The 20384-nt window shown below is 53.8% G+C and overlaps 1 protein-coding gene across 7 annotated transcripts in view; it reads left to right on the top strand.

Moving 5' to 3' along the window:
• TNS1 (tensin 1) overlaps positions 1-20384 on the top strand; it is a 190766-nt gene that overhangs the window by 61690 nt on the left and 108692 nt on the right. Inside the window, exon 1 of one of the 7 annotated variants that reach the window (XM_016196780.2) lies at positions 9871-10121. The exons of the other annotated variants lie outside the window; for them this stretch is intronic. Coding sequence (XP_016052266.2) covers positions 9978-10121 — 144 coding nt within the window. The 5' untranslated portion in view covers positions 9871-9977. Of the gene's footprint in view, positions 1-9870; positions 10122-20384 lie in introns of those variants that run through there. 7 annotated transcript variants of the gene reach the window in all.

Consider the following 20384-nt stretch of genomic DNA (forward strand, 5'->3'; position numbering starts at 1 on the left):
TACCTTTGCATCCAATCTCATTGTACAGCAGGGGAAACTGAGGCCCATAGATCAGGTCACTGGCCCAGGACCTCACATGAAGATGGGAAAAGAAGGGCCTTTCAATCTCCAAAGGCTGAGTGGTGAGGAGCTTGGCTTGGGAGTCAGCCTGTCAAGTCTGAGCTCCTGCTCTATACCATCCTGTGCTGTCTTAGACAAGTCACCTAACTGTTCCAGGGTCACCTTCTTCAGATAAAATAACAGGGTGTGCCTGACCAGTGTGGTTTAGTGGTTGAGTGTTGACCCATGTACCAGGAAGTCACTGGTTTGATTCCAGGTTCGATTCTGGAGGTCAGGGCACATTCCCAGGTTGCTGGCTCAATCGATCCCTGGTAGGGGGCGTGTAGGAGGCAGTCAATCGATGTTGATGTTTCTCTCTCATTGATATTTCTATCTCTCCCCTCCTCTCCCTTCCTCTCTCTCTAAAATGAATAAAAACATATTAAAATAAATAAAATAACATGGTGATTCTAAGATTCAGTGAGAGGAAAATTGTTTAAGAGCCTGGCACGTAGTAGGTGTGCAGCAAATGACTTTTCCTTTCCCCTCGAAGTAATCCTATCTGCTTCACTGTCATCATTGAGATGGCACTCCAAATTTTGCAATCCCATTTCCCCCATCTTTTAAATTATAAAGCCATTTGTACATACAAAAAAAGTTGAAAGGATTTATGGTAAATGCTCTGGATTCTATAATGAACACTTTGGCATATTTGCCTTCTCTCATTTCTGTCTCTCCATCCATCTTATTTTTTGATGTGTTCAAAGGGAGTTGAAGCATGCATTTTATTAACTAGAGTTCAATTCAAATCACTTCTGCATGTGAAGTCACAAATGTCCAGAAGGAATAAACAGATTCAGAAGTGAGATTGTAGCCTGGCTGGAGGGGCTCAGTTGGTTAGAGCATCGTCCTGTGCACCAAAGGGTTGCCAGTTCAGTTCCCTGTCAGGGCACACACCTAGGTTGCAGGTTCTGTCCCCGGTAGGGGCCCTTACAGAAGGCAACCAATTGAATTTTTTCTCTCTCCCCTCTTCTCTCTAAGCATGTTGTTGGGTGAAAATTGGAAAAAAAAAAAAGTGAGATTCTAGTGATTCACCAGTCACAAAATGAGTGCTCTACAAAAGTTGAGAGTTGCTGTTTATCATCATCATCATCATCATCATCATCTCACCAAACATCCTTTCCACCCAGCAGCCCTTTGGCCATTTCAGTGCAGCTGTATCTCTTCCATGGGGTCCTGCCCCCTTTCCCCACCTCTGCCCCCTCACAAGCCCTTTGGCTCCTCCCTGCTGGTCCCTAGGGAGGCTGCAGGGCCTGTGGCTGATTGGACAGGGAAGCCACTCTTCTTGGCATGCCCTGCCCTGGGCGCCTGTGCCCTGCCACCGCCAGCCTGGCCTGAGCTGGGTGTGAGTGCTGCAGGGGTTAAAGAGGCGGCCGAGGGGCGGGCTGCTGGCCGGCTCCGGGAAGGAGGCGGTGCGTGCTCGCCCGCCAGCCACCACCGGGAGGAGGGAGCTGGGCCAGCAGCGCCCTCGCTCAGTTGCTCCCAGCAGTGGCACTGGGGCCAGCTCTGCTCCCTGTGCCTGCTCCCCACCTGGACACAAGGCTCACTCACGCCCTCCTCTTGGCAAACAGCTTCTTGCCAGCCACAGCTGCTGCCCCATCACTGCCCACCGCCCTGCCCCGTGAGCCTAGACACTCACCCCACCCAGGGGCTCCTCTGCCAGAAAGGTGAGTTGGGATGTGTGTATGCTGCTGGGCTGTCCTTACAGATGCTGTCAGGGTGGCTGATCAGGGCATAAATTAGGGGAGGAGGAGGTCAGGCCCCCTGATCACATGTCCTGTATGCTAGCCCCTCAGGGCAACCTGTCAGTACCCCCTTCAGATGTGTCTGAGATTTTTGCAGGGGTGTCTAGGGTGCGGTTGTCCATGCTCTGAGAAAGAGAGAGACTAGTTAGAAGTTTTGTTTGCTGGGGAAGTTGCTGGTGTTCACGGCTGCTGGAGACCCGTGACAGCAGAGGTGAGTGGGAGGGACACATCTGGGGGGGGCAGTTGGGAGTATTTTGTCTCCAGCACTCTCTTCCCCACTTGCCTGCCCATCACAGGGCTGCCTGGGGGAGAGGACCATGAGAAGAGTAGGCATGTTTTCCTCTTTATTTCTCTCCCTGCCACCCACTGGAGCTGTTATTGGCCCCCCCTCTCCTCCTTGGGGTTCTCTGTGCTCCCATCTCTCATCTCCCAAGGGCTGGCCACAGCTGCAAGGGAGGGTCTGGCAGGGGTGGGAAGGTTGGAGTTAAAAGCACTCCTCTCAGCTTGGGTCCATGCTCCCTTGCCCATGGGCAAGGCCTGGCATGAATGCCCCCTGCTGCCCTCCCCCAATCAGCATCTTATTCCTTCCTCACCCCTCTGGGCAGAAATGGCTAATCCAGGTGGTTAATGAACAGACACACACAGCTGCCTTTCACTCCCTCTCCTTCCTTCCCCCACCCGACCCTCTGATGCCCTGCCTGCCACCCCTTCCCCAGCTGGAGAATCTATACAGAGCGAATCTCAGTGTCTGTCCCTCACCCCCCAGTTCAGGACCAGGGCCAGGACTGCCTGCCCAGATGTTTTTAGGCCATCCACTGTCCTAGAAGAGGAAACTGGGAAGAGAGTGATGGAGGGGTGACCAGGAGAAGCCTGCTATGCTCCCAAGCTGGGCTCCCTGCAGGGGGTGGAATGGGGTTAGAGTACAGGATGGGTGCTGGGTAGGGGAGGGCAGGATAGGCGGTTGTGGGCGAGGCTAGGAGGGGGAACTGGAGCTAGGATTTAGAGTCTTTGGGGACAGGGACGTCTTCTGGAAGCCCCAGCGCCTGTTCCTTGTGGCAAATCCAAGCCAGGGGGGTCAAGAGGGTGTGGAGGGAGCACTCTCTTTCATTGAGTCTCTGCCTGGCCTCTTCCTGAAGCTGCCTGGGTGGGGTGGGGACCATTGTGGCTCTGACTTGGCCTTAAGTTGCTACTACCCCTGCCAGCTGGCAGCTGCTTCTGTCTCCCCCACCCTCACTGTCCCCTAGGACCTCACAGCTTGCTACAGCTGAACCACCCTTTGCTGGACCCCTCTGGCCCAGGGGTGTGGCAGGGAGGACCTGGACCTGGCTCTGGCTGGGGAGCTGGGTGGAAGGGCTCCGAATGGGACCAGTACTGGGATCTCACTTGGGGTTGAGTTGGCCTTTACTCTGCTGCCCGTGGAGGGCTGGGGCCTGGGAGGGTCTCAGTGAGTCTAAGAGGGCTGCCAGTGCTGACAGCCAGCACTTTGATCTGGAAAAGAAAATTCTTGGGTGGTGGAGGAGGCAACTTAGGAGCCTCTTCTTCCAAATCCCTGGCCTTGAACCCTCTGGCTGTCCTTCCCCATCCCTCATCCCATACTTCTTCATACTTCACTTTCCTCAAAGCCCTGATTCAGAATCTTCCATGGGGATTGTGGGGCCCAGTGAGATAAACACGGGATGCTGGTGGCCAGATGGAGGGGAGTTGGGCTGTGGTACAGCTGAGTTCAGAGGTTACCGTTTGGTGACCATCTTCTCGTCACTGATGCACTGTGACCAAAACCTTGGAGTTTGAGAACCCTCAGTTCCCCGTTTCTTCCAAGGTAGGAACAGGAAGCAGAGGGGCCGAATGGATTTGTGTTTGGTGAAGGAAGCTCAGCTTGAGTTTAACGAAGGGCTTTCTAACAAGTGTGGCAGGTCAGTGAGAGAACGGGCTGCCTTGTAAGGTAGTGAGCTTCCCGTCTTGGGGGGAGGTCAGACAGAGACTGGACAACAGCTCAGAAGGATTCCTGAGTTGGGATGTGGTTAGAAAAGATGACCTTGAAGGTCTCTTGGGATGCCGAGGTCCTGGGATTCTCGGAGTTGGGAAATTCTCTGACACCCGGAAAAGGCAGCAGAAGGGTGGTAGCCTCTGTCCTGGGGCTGGGCAGAGATGAGGACTTTACAGGGCAGGGGCCTCCTCCCCTCCAGGGTTTGGGGAACAGAGAGCCTGCTCTCTTCACACCCATTGCTCAACCACCCACCGGGTCTGCTCCAGCTGCTTCCTGCAGAGATTCTGAGTTTCTTCCCAGTCCTCTGGTCCCACTGCATGCCCTGCCTGCTGGGTAACTCCACAGCACCTGGAGCAGACCTGTGGGCTGCGTGACACTGGGGAATGGAGGGGTCAGAAGCAATACAGACCTCTACCTCTGCCCCCTGAAGTTGGAGCCCTTGTAGCCTGCTGAGGGACTAACTGGGGGCCAGTGTGGCAGGAGGGGGGAAGGAAGGGTTGCTTTGAGGTTGGGCAGCTTGAGCCCCTGTCCAGTTTGCCTACGCCCCAAAAGGGGCCTCCCCAGCCTGCCTGGAAATGGTAGGCAGAGGAGCAGAGCCAAGATCCGCAATGCAGAAAAACCCAGGGGCAATTCTCTTCTAAGCCTCAGTTTCCAAATGTGTAAATAATACAAGGTTGTCAGGGCAGCTTGAAGTGGTTTGTGTAACTAGCAGCAGGGGATACCAGCCAAGGGTGCATTCTCTAGGGCCTCTCAGGAGGAGTGTTGGAGGCGCAGGTCACCCCCCCCCCCCCCGCCTGCCTTTCCAGACCTGTTTTCCAAGGTGAGCGGTGTGTGTGTGTGTGTGTGTGCGCACGTGTTGACATTTAAGATTTCTGTACACCGAACCTCCAGAGGCTTGGGCTTCCTATGATGGGAGTGTCAAGGTGGGCTTTTGGGGTGAGCTGAGGACCCACACTGGGCCTCCTGTCCCAGCCTGCCTCTCCCTCAAGCCCCGGGACCCCTTTTCTCCCCAGTGAAGAGAGTGAAGGGGTAGGGTCTGAGGTCACCCCAGTCAACCCCCCGCCTCTGACTGGGTCAGTCCCTTGCATAGTGCTGGATTCTCCTATGGACAAGTCCTTTCCAGTGTCCAACTTCAGTCCCCTGTCTTGAGCCAGGGACTAGATGGGGCTGCTTAATTAGGACACTCTTCCTTCTGGTTCCACAGAGACCTAAAGAGCGACGGCTGGGTGTGTGGGGCAGTACCAGGAGATGCTGGCATGGCCTGGAGCTCTTAGAGAAATCCAGGCAGAGCTGGGGGACCAGCAAAGGCTCTCGGCTGCAGGCAGTGCTGGCTCCTTGGCTTATTTCTGGGCCCTAAGTCTCTTTCACCCCAGAAAGGGCACTGAGGCCCAGCTGAAGGATGTGTGCTGGAGAGGGCAGAGGAGCCAGGCAGGAAAGCCCTTCCAGTTGCTGGACTTTGAATAAAGCGAATCAGAAATGGATGTGGCATGCGAAGAGGGAGAGGGCGGTTTTGGGATACTGGAGCCAGGACTTTGTCCTCAGCACTGTACCCCCCGCCCCCCAGGCCCTAGCTCTTAGCTTTCAAAGCTGTTACGCATGCAGAGGTGTGGCACCACTGAGCTGGAACGAGGGTAGTGGGGACGGCAGTGCTGCTAGCCCGTGGGCCATGCCCACCTCCCTGGGTACCCCCTCCACCATGCATGGTCACGCTGGCCCAGCTCCTTTCTCCTTTCATATAGTCTGAAACACTTTCCCATCACTGAGGGGTGAGGCCACAGCAGGCGCAGCTGGATCCCTGGGTTGCTTCTACCCAGTTTGGTGACTTTGGCTATCTTCCTACTTTTCCGCACCTTGGTTTTCCTCAGGGAGGGTGGCTGTTCTCCACGGAGCTGGAGCTTGTGTGGGGTGGGGGTGGTGTGCCCGAGCCAGGGCTAGTCTGGGCTCTGTAACCCTGCCTTTTTAGGGCTGGAAGCCTGTAGTTCAGGCTGGGTGTTTCGGGAGGCAGGAGGGGCTGGTCCAGAAAGGCGGGTCTTGGGGAGTTGATGGGGTCTGCGGGGTTCCAGGAGTGCCGGAATGGAATCCTGTCCTTCTTCCACTCTGGGAGGGTCCCAGTCCTGTGTCCCCGTCCCCCTTCTTCAGCAGAGAATAAGGGACCTCCTCAGTTTTCCTGGCCCTTGCAAGGTTCCTGTGTTTAGCTGGATTACAGACTCCTTGAGGTCAGACCTGTGCCTTTTGCCTCCCTGGTGATCCTTGCTGTGCCTGGCAGAATGCTGCTCAGTGGGAACTGGCTGAATAAAGAGGGGTAGTGGGGTGGAGGGTTTAGACAGGGCCTGGGGAGGATTGGCTAGAACTGGAAACAAGGCTGTGCTCACCGAGAGATCTAGACTAAGGCAGAAGTGTAACTCTGGAGCCAGGCTGCTAGGGTTCAACTCAGGACGACCCAGTCGACTAGCTGTGTGGCCTTGGTGAGTGACTGAACCTCTCTGAGCCTCTGTTTCCTCAGCTGTAAAGTGGGATAACAATAGTACCTGCTTCATGGGGTGGTTGTGAGGCTCAATGACTTAGTTTAATTAAAATGCTTTGAACAGTGCCTGGCACATAGTAAGTGCTCAATAAATGTTAGTAATTTTTATTATGGTGTGTGACGATGGGGGTGGCAGTGTTCCTCCAGGAGCCCACTGCTGGGTAGACCCTTTTCTCTCTTGTCATGGTTGTTCCTTTCATAAGATGGGAGGATTGTGGGACCAGAGAGTGGAGGAAGTGGTGGCACCATGCTCCCTCAAGGAGTCCTAGCATCTGCCCAGAGAAGAGACTTCCTTCCCTGTCTCTCTGTCTCTCTGTCTCTCTCTCTGTGACTGGGAGGAGGCAGAGGGCTAAGGGGACCTCCAGAGACCTTGTCTGCCTAGGGAGCCAGTGCAAATCTGTGTTTATGGAGGATCTGAGAAAGTTGCCATCACTGTAAACAAGATGCATTATTATAAACTAGTCCAAGCTCCCCTTCTTGGATTCTGTTCCATCCCTTGATGAGAGTCACTGGATTGGAGACTCCAAGGCCTGGCAAGGACCTGCCCTGGCCTCCGGGCAGGCTTCTCTTGACCATGGGCTATACTCATAGAGGTGGAATCCACATTTTAAAGTGGGATCCCCAAAACAGTGCTGTAGGTACCCTTTAGGTCTCTCTGAAGTCTGATCTTTGTCTCCTTGCTGCAACTTTAGTTCTGTCAACTTGTTGGCAGGAGGGGGGAGAACCATGCCCAGCCCTTCCTGCATGCTCTATAGCTGTGAGCTTTGAACCAATGGTCGGGCCAGCTCCTAGCCACACTCCCTCTCCATCTCAGGCCTTTGCTCTCTCTGAGGTCCTCCACTTTCCGGAGTCCCTGATGGTCCTCATTAGCAGGGGTCAGCCCTCAAGACTTGCTAAGTGGCACTCTCCACCTAGGCCTGGTTCCCACCCAAGGAAGCTGGGCTTGCTCCGGGTCAGGTAGGGGTAAGCTCCACTTCCGGACCCCTGGCCCACCCAGCTGCAGCTGCAAAAGGCATTAAGCTTTTTCTTGGAGGAAGAATGGGCTTGGGTTGATGATGATGACAGCTGGGAAGAGTTCCTGAGCTCAGCCCTGCCTATGTTGCTTCCCCTCCTCAGCCCCTGCTCACCTCTGCTCCATTTCTAGGTCATTGCTCATCTAGACGAGGGGCTCACTTTTGACCCTTGATCTTGACCAGACCTGAGCAATCTGGTCTACCACAACCCTTTATAGGGAGCAGTCTGTGAGGTCAGCACTGGGCTTGATGCTAGGGTGGATATGGAGGGGTGGGCAGAGGGCTTCTAGGGAAGTGTAAGAGAGATGTCTGCCCTTGGGTCCCTGTGGCCCAGGGCAGGGGAGTGCAGTGTTCCTGCTGTGTCCCTGGATTCTGGATGAGTCACTTTTCTCACTGTGCCTCAGTGTCCTCACCTGTAAGACAAAGGGCTGGAGACACTCTGGGCTGGAAGTCTGTGAGTCCATCCATCTCCCTGTAGGAGCCTTCCCTAGTCGCAGGCTTCCAACTTCACCTTGGATTGACCTTGCTTCCCTCCGGGCCCTGCCCCCACCTCTGGCAGTGGCTGGCAGGAAGTCCTGCTGATTAGGGCCCTAATCACCGGCTGAGACTCCCAGAAACAGCCAAGCTGGTTAAGCAGAAAGAAGCTATCAGGAAGGGAGGTGGGCACAGGGAGAAACCCCTACTCAGGGGCTGGGGGGTTGTGGGCACATAAGGTTCCTGATTGTTCAACTAAAAGCCTTTTTGGGCATCGACGCTGTGGGGGCAAGGTGCTAGGGGTATGGGGCTGGAGAGGCCAGGGAAATGTGGTCTAGTGGGAGAGAAAGGGAATAGACAGAAGGTTTCTGCAAAGTGCAGAGGGGGTGTCAAGCAGAAATCAGTGTACACGACGAACTGTGGAGTGGAGAAAGCTTCAGAGAGGAGGTGCCATTTGAGATGGGCGTTGAAGGTTGAGAAGGAGTTCTGCAGGAAAGAAAAGGGATAAAGACTTTCTGGCACAGGGGAAGGCATGCACAAAGGCACAGTGACTCACATGTAGTATGGGTAAAATAACTGTTCCAGCCCTGTCTCCTGGTCACATAGGCTTGGGTTTCCCTCCCAAGCTTGCTAGCTGGGTGACCTTGGACTGAGCCTGTGTCTGCATCTGTAAAATGGGGTTAATATTCCACCTCATAGAGTGATGATGGGGATGAGATGAGACCCTGTTTGTGAAGTGCTTAGCTCAGTGCCTGGCACAGGAAGTGATGTGCATGGAAAGGGTGGCTTTGGAGAGAGCCAGGTGGTATAGCTTGGGGTCCGGCCTTGGGGAATTCTCTGGGCCAGGGTAAAGAGGAAGCAGTCGAGAGCATTAACATAGGAGAAACTTGACGAGCTTGTACTTGAGATTATTTGGGCAGTTGTGAAGCTGTACTGCCCCAGGGAGACCTGGGTACAGGCCATAAGCCAAGGCCCCTGGAGCCCCATGTTCAAATTCCTCAGCCCCTGGGTATGGGAAAGCCTCTCAGAGTCCCTTCATTTCTCTGGATCAGGAGGCTGAGCAAGCACTTAAATCTCCTTCCTGGGAGATCTTTCAGGCCAGAGAGCCCTCCTTGGCAAAGCTTCCCACACAAGAGGGGGAGTGGACAGACTGCAGCAGGTGGGAGTGAGGGCAGACTGTAGGCGGCTCATATTTCTAAGGAACTGAAAGGCTCCTTTTGTAGGCATCTTTCACCATCTGCCTGGCACACAGTAGGCCCTCAATGTTTGTTAAATGAATGAATGAACAAGAGTGTCCAGGGTAGAGGAGCCTGCCTGCTCAGAGGCAGCAGGTGCCCAGCCTGACTGTGAGTGGCCTGGTGAGTGTCTGTATGGGGCTGCCTGTCCAGAGACAAAAGGAATGCTGAGTGTTGCAAAATCCAGGTGCCTGGCCTGTTGCAGGTGCTCAGTGACTGCGTGGATGAGGGAGTGGGGATTTTAGGAGCTTAACCTCCCAAATCAAGGACCTATCACAAGGCAGTGTGTCATGGGGGTGAAAGTCACAGACTCTGCAGCCACACTGTCTGGGTTCGAATCCTGACCCCACCTCTCGTAGGCTGTGTGACTGAACAACTTACCTAACCTGCCTGTGCTTCATTTTATTCATTGGTGAAATGTGGGAAACCAATAGAGCTGAATCCTGAATGCAGGGCATGCTTTGTGCCCTTGGTTATTATTACTGTTACTGTTGTTACTACTGTGGGGAGAGAGTGGGGCAGGGGCTTCATGGTAGGGATGAGTGCAGCTGCCAGAGGGGTTGGGGAGTGCAAGAGGTAGATGAGGCTCCTCTGGAGGTGCCTTCTGAGCTGCCTCAGACAGCACACACAGTGGTTTCTGCTGTGGCCAGCTGAGCTGAGCTGAGTGTGGGAGTGGAGGCAGCGGCCAGGCCTGGATTCCAGGCTGGAGCTCTGGGAGAGAAGGGGCCAGCGGAGGGGAGGAGAGGTGAGCAGAGAGGAGGCCAAGACTCTCCCAAGTCCCCAGTTGGGACCCTAGGAATCCCTCCTATCATCTCTTGCCAGAGGGCCTGGCCTTTTAGCTCCAGGGCCTCCAGAAGGCCTTTTGGTCCATCTCCCTGCCTCGTGGGCAGACTGCTCCTGATGCCCTTCACCGTTAGAAAGCGATTGCTCTGTACTAACCACCGTCTGGCTTCAACTCCTTCCCTCCCTTTCCATCTTGCCTTTAGGTCTCCTGTCTCCAGTGTTACGGGATCGGTAGCTGCTTTGCAACAGGAGAGAATGAAGGTAGACTTCAGGGGCCTGTCCTGACTCAGAGAAGGAGGAAGGGGCTGTGGAGAGTCTGGTAGTAAGGGGTTCACGTGGCTTGTTTCTAGTTCCCATTTGGCGCTGTTTGACCTTGAGCAAATCACTTCCCCTCTCTGGGCTTTAGTTTCCTCATTGGTAAGATGAGTTAGGAGAGTCTTCTCTCTCTAACCAGGGCTGAATTTCTGCAAGTCCATGGATATTTCTGAACAGAGAAGCTCCTACTCTTGGGGCCATTGGAGGAGCCATCTAGCATGGAGGTGGGGGCCTTTAGGCATCTGCTGGGAAGACAGCTGAGATGCTGGGAGGTCTCTTCCAGCCCTGAGATAGGAAGATTCTTTGCCCAGTGACCATTCCTCCAGGCAGCCCGTTTCTTGGAACAGAGTTCAGAGTAACAGCTGTCAGGGTTGAGTGGGCCAGAGTCTCTGGGTCTCTGTCCCAGTGACTCAGGTGGGGATGGGCTGGCAGATTGGAGCTAGCGGGATGAGGGAAGGAAATGGGCACATCTGCTGGCTCCCCCTTGGTCACTCTCAAGGAACAGAGTGGGAGTAAGTGATGTGCTGAGGGGTGGGGTGCAGAGAAAAGTGAGTAACAGTTGTGAGTAATGACTCAGTGTCTCTGCTGGGCAGGTGGCTCCTAGACTGTGCAGAGCTGTCTGGGGCTCCGGAAATGCTCCTCAGACACCCAGCCACTGAGTCACGGCAGCTTGAGTTCTCCTGTCCATGCCTTCCTTAGGAGCTGCGGGTCCAGACCCCATGCCCACGCCCCCTGCATCCACGGAGAATGCCTCTCTGAATTAGCCCCTCCCACCACCTAGGTCCCATGGGACCGTATGTTGTGGTCTGAGCACCCAAGTGACTTGGCTTGCCTGAAGAAGTATAGATTTACAGTCTGGCTGTCCTGGGTTTTAGTCCCAGCTCAACCGCTCATAGCTGGGTCAGTATGTCCTTGAACAACTTACTTTTTCTTGCTGAGTTACAGTGGCTTCATATGGAACAAGAGAGTATTGCCTGTTGCACATATTGTTGAAAGGTTTACATGTGATATCGTGTCTGAAGTACATAGTACATAGTAGGTATTAAAATAATATGGTTGCCCTGGCTGCTGTGCTCAGTGGTTAGAGCGTCTGCCTGTGCACCGTAGGGTTGTGGATTCAATTCCCAATTAAGGGCATGTACCTTGCATGGTTGCAGGTTTGATCCCCTGCCACAGTTGGGGCACATGTTGGAGGCACCCAATCGATGTGTCTCTCTCACACTGCTGTTTCTCTCTTTCTCTCTGTCTCTCCCCCTCCTTCCCTTCCTTCCACTCTCTCTAAAAATCAATGGAAAAAATATCTTTGGGTGAGCATTAACAACAACAAAATAATAATAATATGGTCGTCCCACAATCCTACACTCTGTTTTGTCCCTCCTCAACACCTCCACCCCTCAAATTCCTGCTGCATGTCTGCGTTCCATAATTTTCAAGATGTTTATCCACTATCATATCAGATCCACCCTGCAGTTTTTACACTTGCCATCCTGTGTCTGACATCTGCTGCCCAGCTCCCATGAATGTGCCTCACCCCTGACCTTCTGTTCCAGAAGGATGGATAGGGCGCAGGTGGGTTGGGTGAGTCCCAGGGGAGTTTGTTCCTTGCTAGTCCTAAGTGGGTGGGCAGGCTCCTGTGGGCAACCTGGGTGAGCTTCCAGACTCGCATCCCCCACCTCTGCTGGCTCATGCTGTCCCCTCCCCCAGTCTGCTCTTGTGGGCCACTTTGTCACTTCCCCCTAGAGCTTCCTGAAATTCACTGTGCTCAGGGCCATACAGACTGCCCCTGCCCGTGGGTGTGCTGGCGGTGCTGCTGTGTTCCTGTCCGTGTGGCTCTGCTTAGGGTGGGGCCGGGAGCGTCAGGCAGTGACTCTGCATCTGGACCTGGCAGTGGCCCTGCTGCTGTGCACTCTATGTGTGCCTTGGGGCGCCTGAGCTGTGTGTATGCACCTTGGCAGTATCTCTGGGCCACCGTGTCTCTATCTGATGCAAGCTCTCTCTCCTGTCCATTTCACATCTGCCTGTGTTCTCAGAGCCAGATAGAGCCAGGTCTTCCACTGCCCCTCCCTCCACCCCCTTTCCTCCAGACCTGATTTCAGATGCATGCATCTTGGAGGTCCTCCCAGGGAACGAGGAAACATTACAGGGGAGTGGATATGCGTCAGATGGAGACGAACAATGCTGGTGACAGCCAGGCCTCCGCTGGCCTCCAGTGCTGGCTTCACTTCAAATCTCTGCTGCCGGCTAATTGGAGTGAGAGGGGGCTTCCTGCAACTGGGCCACAGATGGATTTAAAGGAGCAATGTGAAGCTGGGCTGCCCTGCCCTGGGGACCTCCTGCTTCCGGGGCTCCTGGTGCAGTCCGTCAGACCAGATGGGGTTCCAGAGCACCGGCCCTTGACTCGTGCTAATTGGGCGGAACAATCCACTCACTCCTGTTGCTGCCATCTGGGGCCCAGAAGTTTTCTACATGAGTGAATTTCCGGATACTGAGGCTTAGGCCATGTCAGGAGCTCAGAAAGAAAGGTGGATTTTTTCCCATGGGAATCTTTTGTATTATACTGTTCCCAGCTCTGACTTCTGGCAGATGGGACCTTAGAAATCAATGACCTCTTCTTATTCTGTTATTGTTCCTCAGTTTCTTCTTCTGTAAAATGGGTATAAGAACAGAACCTATATCACAGGATTGAATTGAGGAGTATATGAGCTGAGACACATGAAATGCTTAGAACGGAGCCTGGCACCTAGTCCGTACTATCCAATTTACTGTATAAGTGAGGATGCTGGGGCCCAGAGAAGGACAATGATATTATATGGCCCAAATAGAAGACAACTAACATTTACTAAGCATGTGCTATGTTCCAGGCATTTTGACTTTTGTCATCTTGGTCAACTTTAGTTCTCCAACCACTCTGCAAAGTACGTCTCTTTATCCCCATTTTATAGGTGAGGAAACTGAGTCTCGGGAAGGTTCAATAAGGCCTTGATAGCCACTCTGTGGCCAAGTGGTACTTGAGCCCATGCCTGACTCTCAGACCAGGGCTTTTTCTATCATGCCGCTCACCCTTTGCTTGGAAGCTCATGGCCTCTCCATACGTTTAGGAATTTGGAAATGAGGACCCACAAACAGAAGGTGTTAGGATCTTTCAGAACCCAACCTGCTCCCAGCTACCTGGATTTGGTTAGATTCAGAGAGGTGTGGAGTTAGATGATCAGACAAATGGCTTTAAGGGGTTCAAGGAACATAAAGGCCACAGACGGGCCTTGAGGATGTGGAATTTTCTCCTGGGTCAGATGGGATTGGGTTTGCTTTTCATCCTGCTCTTTTTTTTTTTTTTTTAAATTATTGATTGATTGATTTAGAGAGAGAGAGAGAGAAGCATCGATTTGTTGTTCCACTTATTTATGCACTCATTGCCTTGACCGGGGATTGAATCCTCAACCTTGGCATACCGGATGATGCTCTGAGTTACCCGGCCAGGGCTCACCCTGCTCTTTCTTTTGGCCAGTCTTAAATCTTTAAAAAAGGAGGTAGGTAGACATTGGGAAGGAATTCCTGATGGTCAGGCGCTTAGGGCAGCTTAGAGAGCCTGAAGGACTAACAAAAATTTATGGTAGTTCTTCAAATCCCAGATGTCTTTTTTTACATTCTAATGTTTCTCAAGTTGGAATGCATCTTAAAATTGAAGAGTACATTTTGAGTAGCATTTTCCCCTCTCAAAAGCTGTTAGCCAATCGATGGTGCCCCAGACAAGCTATGGCATCTTTGAGATTCAGAAGTAAGACCGTAAACACCTGCAGTGTGCAAGGTACCAGTATGGGTGGAAGGGAGAGAACTGTAGGCCATCATTGTCCTGGCTGGTGAGCAGACTCTGGTCTGTGTTAAGAAAGCAAGGGGACCCTCTGATGTCCCTATGGGATTGAGTGTGGCCCCCAGCCCCGGAATTCTTCATCTGGGGGCCTGTCTCAGCCCCTCTTCTCCTTCACCCCCCACCCCCTCCTCGGCAGCTCTTGAACCCTTTGCCTTCTTGGGTTTCCCCCTGGCGCTTAGATTTTTTTCCCATGCATCCTTCCTGTCTTACTGTCATAGCACAACTTAAGGTCAAAGACTTTTGTCCCTTAAGGTTCTCATCTAGAGACAGAAACCCTCAGTGGGGAGCGAGGGGGTGGGGTGGGTAGTCTCCCTCTGGGTGTAATTTCTGGAAAAACAGATGGACTTGAATGCCAGTGAAATAACAGCCCTCCTCATGCCTCCATCCAGCAGTTACTGGGCACTTTTATCATTCTCTGTTTCCATGCCTGCCTCCTCCTCTGGGCCACAGTGCCCCTCCTGGGCCAGGCCATTCTTATCCACTTCTGTCTTATCCACTTCTGGGCCACAGCCCTTTCCTTGACCAGATCCTTTCAGGAACTTCCTAAAAGCTGTGTTGTCTGTACTGAAGGCCGAGTCACCCAACCCCCTGCTTTAGCACCGATGTCCCCTCCCCAGGCGGGAAGAAGGGCCGAGGTTTCTTGGCTCTTTGGATCTCAGGAGAAGGCAGCTCTGGAGTCTACATGCCACACTGCCTGTCCCACACCTCTGCTTGTGCAACAGGGGCCCCACTTCCTCTGCGTCTTCCCCGCTGGGCCCTTCAGTGCTCTCTTGCTTCTTTTGTAGCTCTTATAACCCCCGAAGCTCTCTCGGTAACCTCTCACCTCTGCGTCTAGCCCCAGTCCAGAGCCTTTTCACCTCTCACTTTGGGGGCAGCTGCCTATTCCAGGATGGCCTCCTGGCCTCCAGCCCTACCCCTTGCCCAGGCCCTCTCTCCCTAGTGAATCAGGCTCTTCCAGGACCCCGGACATTTGCTTCAGCCAACCCTCGAGGCCGTGCAGTGTGGCCATGAATTGCCTCTCTGACCTGCTTTCTCCATTTTGCGCCCTGGGCCCAGCTGACTGTCCTCTTCTCGGTTCCCCCACCCTGACAACTCCCCACCCACCCACCTCAAAGGCCGTGTCCTCCATGAAACCCATCTGGTGACCCCCAACTGGGCAAGCTGCTGTGGCCCTGGGCAGATCGGAGGCTGGGAGTGCCACCAGAGTGGAGCTCTGTTCCATTACTTACTGGTTGTGTGACCTTGGGCTAAGTGTGTGTCCCCTTAGAGCCTCTTTTCCTTACCTGTAAAGTATGCTGATAGCCCCTTCCTCTGAGTGTACACTATGGACTCAAAGTGAACTTGACAGTGGTTTTCTCTGGCTGGAGCAAGGACTTTGAGGCAGAGAGGTGAGGAATGGAACTGAAAAGAGAGCCACAGCCAGGACCCTCAGCTCCATGAGGACCATATTAGGGCATCTGGACTTTGTCCCATGATGCTGGGAGCCACTGAAGGACTTAGGCAGAGGAGAGACAGACTGGATGTGCATTTTAGAAATAGTTCCCTGGCGGCCCAGTGCAGACTAGATTAGAGGAGCAAGACTGAGGGTGAGGAGACGTGTCATAGGAGGCTGTTGCAGTAATCTCTGTGATTAAGGGGGCTGGGGGTTGGGGTGGCTGGAGAGATATTTGGGCAGAGAAATTGTCCAGGCTTGGTGGGGTGGCGGGGGGAAAAGGAGGAGTCAACAACCTTGGGTCACCAGAACTGGGGGAATGGGGTGGTTGTCAATGGCCAAGCTGGGGTGCCCAGGAAGAGGCAGGGTGGGGGCAGAGCTGTGACTCCAGGTTGTGGACAGAGTCAAGCCCTGGGCCCAGCTGTGCCTTCTCCCCCTTGCTGGTGCTCCCCAGTGGTCCCACAATCCCCGCCCTAGTCTTGTGGGTTTTGTCTTCCCCCTCTCAGGCCCCTAGGTTATTCTCTTGTGCTCCCAGGGCCAGGCCCAAAGTAGGTGCTCAGGACGGGTTTGCTGAACTTCACCTCTGTGATTCTCCTGTCCACTAGGGTTCCATCCTGAGAATTCCAGCCTAGTGTGCAAGCTCAGCCCTCCTGGAGTCACTGATTCTGGGTGTGGGTGAGTGTGGCCCCTGAGCTGGGCCCTTGGGGTCTTAGCTTTGGTTAGAGGGGATGCAAATCTTCAGAGAAGATGTTTACGCAAGTAGGTCTCCAGCATGGGCAGATCTGGGTGCTGTCTTATGCCATTTTCAGTGGGTGGGGCCTGCTGGTCCCACAGCCTACTCTGCTAAGCCCCCTCTGCTGTTGCCGGGACCTTCTGGCTGAAGGCGGCTCTGAAATACTACATGCCTTCAAGTTCATGAGGAGTTGGCATACCTGGCTCTCCCCTTGTGTAGGGTTGGGCTGCTGGGCTCAGGACTGCTGTGTGTGTGTGTGTGTGTGTGTGTGTGGTGTGTGTGTGTGTGTGTGTGTGTGTGTGCGCGCGCGTGCATGGCTAGAGGTCCGGAGGTGTTTGCCTATAGAGGAGTGTCTCTGTCTGGAAAGCCTAGTCTTGAGTGTGTTGCAGGACCTGGGGTCTGGCAGTGGGCTGGGGCAGCCAGTGAGTGGGGTCTTAGAAGAGGGCTCCCAGACAAGGGGAAGGATTAGGGAAGAAGGGGGGTGCCTGGAGCTTGGAAAACAGGTTCATTAGGTCAGTGGTCCAAGAGGCACGTGGCCAAGGAGAATTTAATGGAGGGGTTGGGGGCTAGAGCCTTGGTTGCAATGGCCTAGTTGACCCTCTTGGACTCCCCTGTGTCTTGTCTGCCCCCGGTTCTGAGTTGGAGCTTGTGCTGGGTTTGGGGAAAGGGCCAGGCCCCTTCCTGCCCCCTGCTGGCCCTCTGGCTCTGGACCGGACTTTGGGCTGGTACATGCCTTCCTCCCTCCCCACTTAGCACGAGGTGTCCCTGGGAACAGGCCCCTTCTTGCCTCCAGGAACTCGATGCACTTCCTTTCCTGATCCCTTGCAGAACTCTATATAAGGGAAGGAAACAGCCAAGCAGGCTGGGAGCACGCTCTGGTGAGGACAGGCTGCCTGGAGGGGAGGGCACAGTTCTGGGGAGGAAATAGAGCCAGGACAGTGACCACCTACTCCCCAGGACCCCTTGCCGAGGGCCTGCTGCCCAATCTGGGAGGGCAGTGTCTTCCAGCCAGGCTGGGGTTCTGTCTCTTGGGTCCCTGGCCTTGTCCTTGCTCCCTCTGCCTCCCCAAGGCCAAGGGCACTTTGTAGCTGCCTGACTGTTGAGCACCCTCAGGTCCTGAAGGAGCACACACTTGCCTCCTACTTGGTTCCCAAGCCAAGCCCTTGTCCACTTGGCTGGGCCTTCCACCTTGCCCTTGCCCAGCTCACAGGGGCCACTGGGTCTTCCTCATAGAGACCAGGGGACTCATGCTGTGACTCTGAGGTGTGGACTGTTCATGGTGAGGGATAGCTGGATCTTTCTGGGACCATTGTCCCTATTATTCTTGACTACCCTGGTGTAGCCTCAGTGACCAAGGCATGGAAGATGGCTACATCCTGGTTGCAGGTTGCCTGAGTGCGGCCCAGAGGGCAAGCAGGCAAAGCTGTGGGCAGGATCGACTGCTCTGTGAATGGCAGGAAGTGAAGTCGGGAACCACTCACCTGGGGAGGGGGGAAGTGGTACCCTCCCATGCTCTGGGTTGGGGGAAAAAGTAGAGGCTGGAGGGGGGCTTTGCCCAAATGTGTGTTTTTTGGGGTGGGGATGAAGGACTCTAGGTTTTAGGGTGCCTGATGGCCCCTTGTCTCTGGGCTTTGTGGCTCCTCCTCCCCACTTGTGGGGTTCTCTGACTTGTGAAGCATCCCCACCTCCATGCCTTCCACGTTGGAGAGCCCAGTGGATTCTTGATGAGACTCCGAGGTGCTGGACTGTCCACAGATGGGGGTGGCTCTTTCCTCAGTCACCGGGCAGTGCAGGCTGGATCCTGACATGCCCTTTCCCCATCTCCGCCTTTCAGAACCTCATCCATATCCCCACTGAGTACCAGGCTCTAAGAGAGGCACTGGGGCTTCTCGATGACAGTGACCAATGAGCCTCCTGACCCCACAGAGCTTACAAGGCGAGTGGGTGAGACATACAGACGACAGATGGAAGCCATGCCCAGATGGAAGTCCTGCCATAGGTGCCTGTCCTCCCTGGTGCCTGCCCAGGGTCCTCGAGTGCTCTCTGTGCTCTCACAGCCCCCGGTACCTCTGCCACACTGTGTGCGTTGTCTGGCCGTGGAAGCATGTGGCAGGCTGGGAAAGTGGGTATTGGAGTCGGGCAGACCAGGGTGGCAGTCCAGGCACTGTCCCTGGTAGTTGTGCTGTGTTGGATCCCACAGGGTGTTGAGGGGACTGCCTGAGCCCCTGTAAGAAGAGGAGATGAATAGCCTACTTCGGGGCCCACGAGGAGCGAAGGATGGCATACACAGTGTGGTCGGCACACAGTGAGTGCCCGAACAGTTTAGCAGCTGCCAGCTGCCACTTCGGCCACGCTACTACTTCTTACGTAATCACCTCTTTGAAGACCCTATCTCTAAATATAGTCATAGTCTGAGGCACTGGGGGGTTAGGGCTTCAACATAGGATTTTTTGGGAGGGTGGACATAATCAGCTCTTAACACAAAGTGAAATGAGCCAGAAACAAAAAGGCGAATATTGTATGATTCCTCTTATCTGTGGTGCCTAGAGTAAGCAAATTCATCGGGACAGAAAGTAGATTAGAGGTTCCAGGAACTGGGGGGAGAGGGGGATGGGGAACTCTTATTTAATGGATGTGGGGTTTCTGTTTGAGATGATGACAAAGTTCTGGAGATGGTTGTACAGCACTGTGAATGCCCTTAATGCCACCGGATTGTACACTTACAAATGGTTAAAATGATAAATTTTATGTTATGTACATCTTACCACAAAGAAACAAACAACAACAAAACACTAGCAAGAGCTGAGGGGAAAAAGAGCATTTCTGCCAGGATCTTGTGAAGTGCCGGATTCAGAGACTCAGGTGGTTCTGGTTTTGCCTGGGGCATGGGCTGTCTTTTCTAGTCTAGGGGCTACAGGAGTGTGGATGTGGTGTGGAGAGCTCTTCTGGAGGGCTGGGCAAGTTTAGGAGTCTGGGGTTTCCCAGACTGAGACCTGAGGACTGGAGTGTCACCCAGTTGGAGACCAGGTCCTGCCACTTGCACAGTAGTGAGATGATGGGCGCAGCGCTAGGGGGTGCCTGGGTTTCCTCTTACTCTGCGAAGAACAGGTGGAGAACACAGACCAAGATTTCACCTGTAGCTCGCCTCTTCCCCATTGATTGACGAGAGGCAACTGTCGTGACCTTCGAGCCTCCTTTTCTTCATCTGTATAATGGAAGCAAAATGACTGACTCTGGGACAGGATCTCAGAGACATCATGCATATGGCAGGATTAGGTCCCCTGCCCTGTGCATAGTAGGTGCTTAACAAATGGCAGTGAATTTTACCACTAGCTGTCTTACAGTTGCCTTTCTTCCTCAGCCCTTGAGTCTCTTTCATCTTTCCACAGATATTTAGTGTGCACCTACTATGTGTTGGGACTAGTGATGGTCAAGACGTGTTCTTTGCCTCACGGCACTTGTTTTCTGTGTGAGGAAACATTACAGACAAGGAAACAAACACCTCTGTAATTCCGAATTGTAATTAGGTCTGTGAAGGAAGAGATATGGGGGTGTGTGTGTGTGTGTAACTTAAGGGAGTCAGGGAGAGCCTGTCTGGGGTGATGATATCTAAGCAAAAGCCAGAAGGAGGGCAAAGACTCAGCTATGCTCATAGCTGGGCTAAGAGCATCTCAGGCAGAGGGAACAGCCTAGGCAGAGGCCCTGAAGAACAGAGCCAGGCATTCAAGGGACTGAGAGGAGCTCACCTTTATGTGTGGCTTTGGGTCCTGGACAAGGAGGATGGGTACTGAATGACAGTGGAAAGGAGAGCAGGGGCCAGGTCGTGGAGGGAGCTCCTTGCCTGGGCTGGTTGCTGTCTGGCACTTTAGACCCTCATGCCCTAGGGTGGGGGAGGTGAGTCTCCAAGGACACATCCCTGTTGTTGGCATTGTTCCCAGGGACTTTTGAAGTTCAGAAAATCCTGGTGGGGGCTGACAAATGCCAGGCATCGGCCCTGGTCTGGGCCTGGTAACACTCACCTCCCAGCTGCAGCCCAGCTCCCTACCTCGCAGGCTCTGGAGCCAGACTGCTCTGCCACACTGGCTTTGGGCAAATCCTTACGCTTTCTGTGCCTTAGTTTCTTCATCTGTGAAATGAGGATAAGAACAGTATCTACCCCACACATTTTTTATTAGG

Source organism: Miniopterus natalensis, chromosome 8 (genome assembly GCF_054644295.1).
Source record: "Miniopterus natalensis isolate mMinNat1 chromosome 8, mMinNat1.hap1, whole genome shotgun sequence".
Lineage (NCBI taxonomy): Eukaryota > Metazoa > Chordata > Mammalia > Chiroptera > Miniopteridae > Miniopterus > Miniopterus natalensis.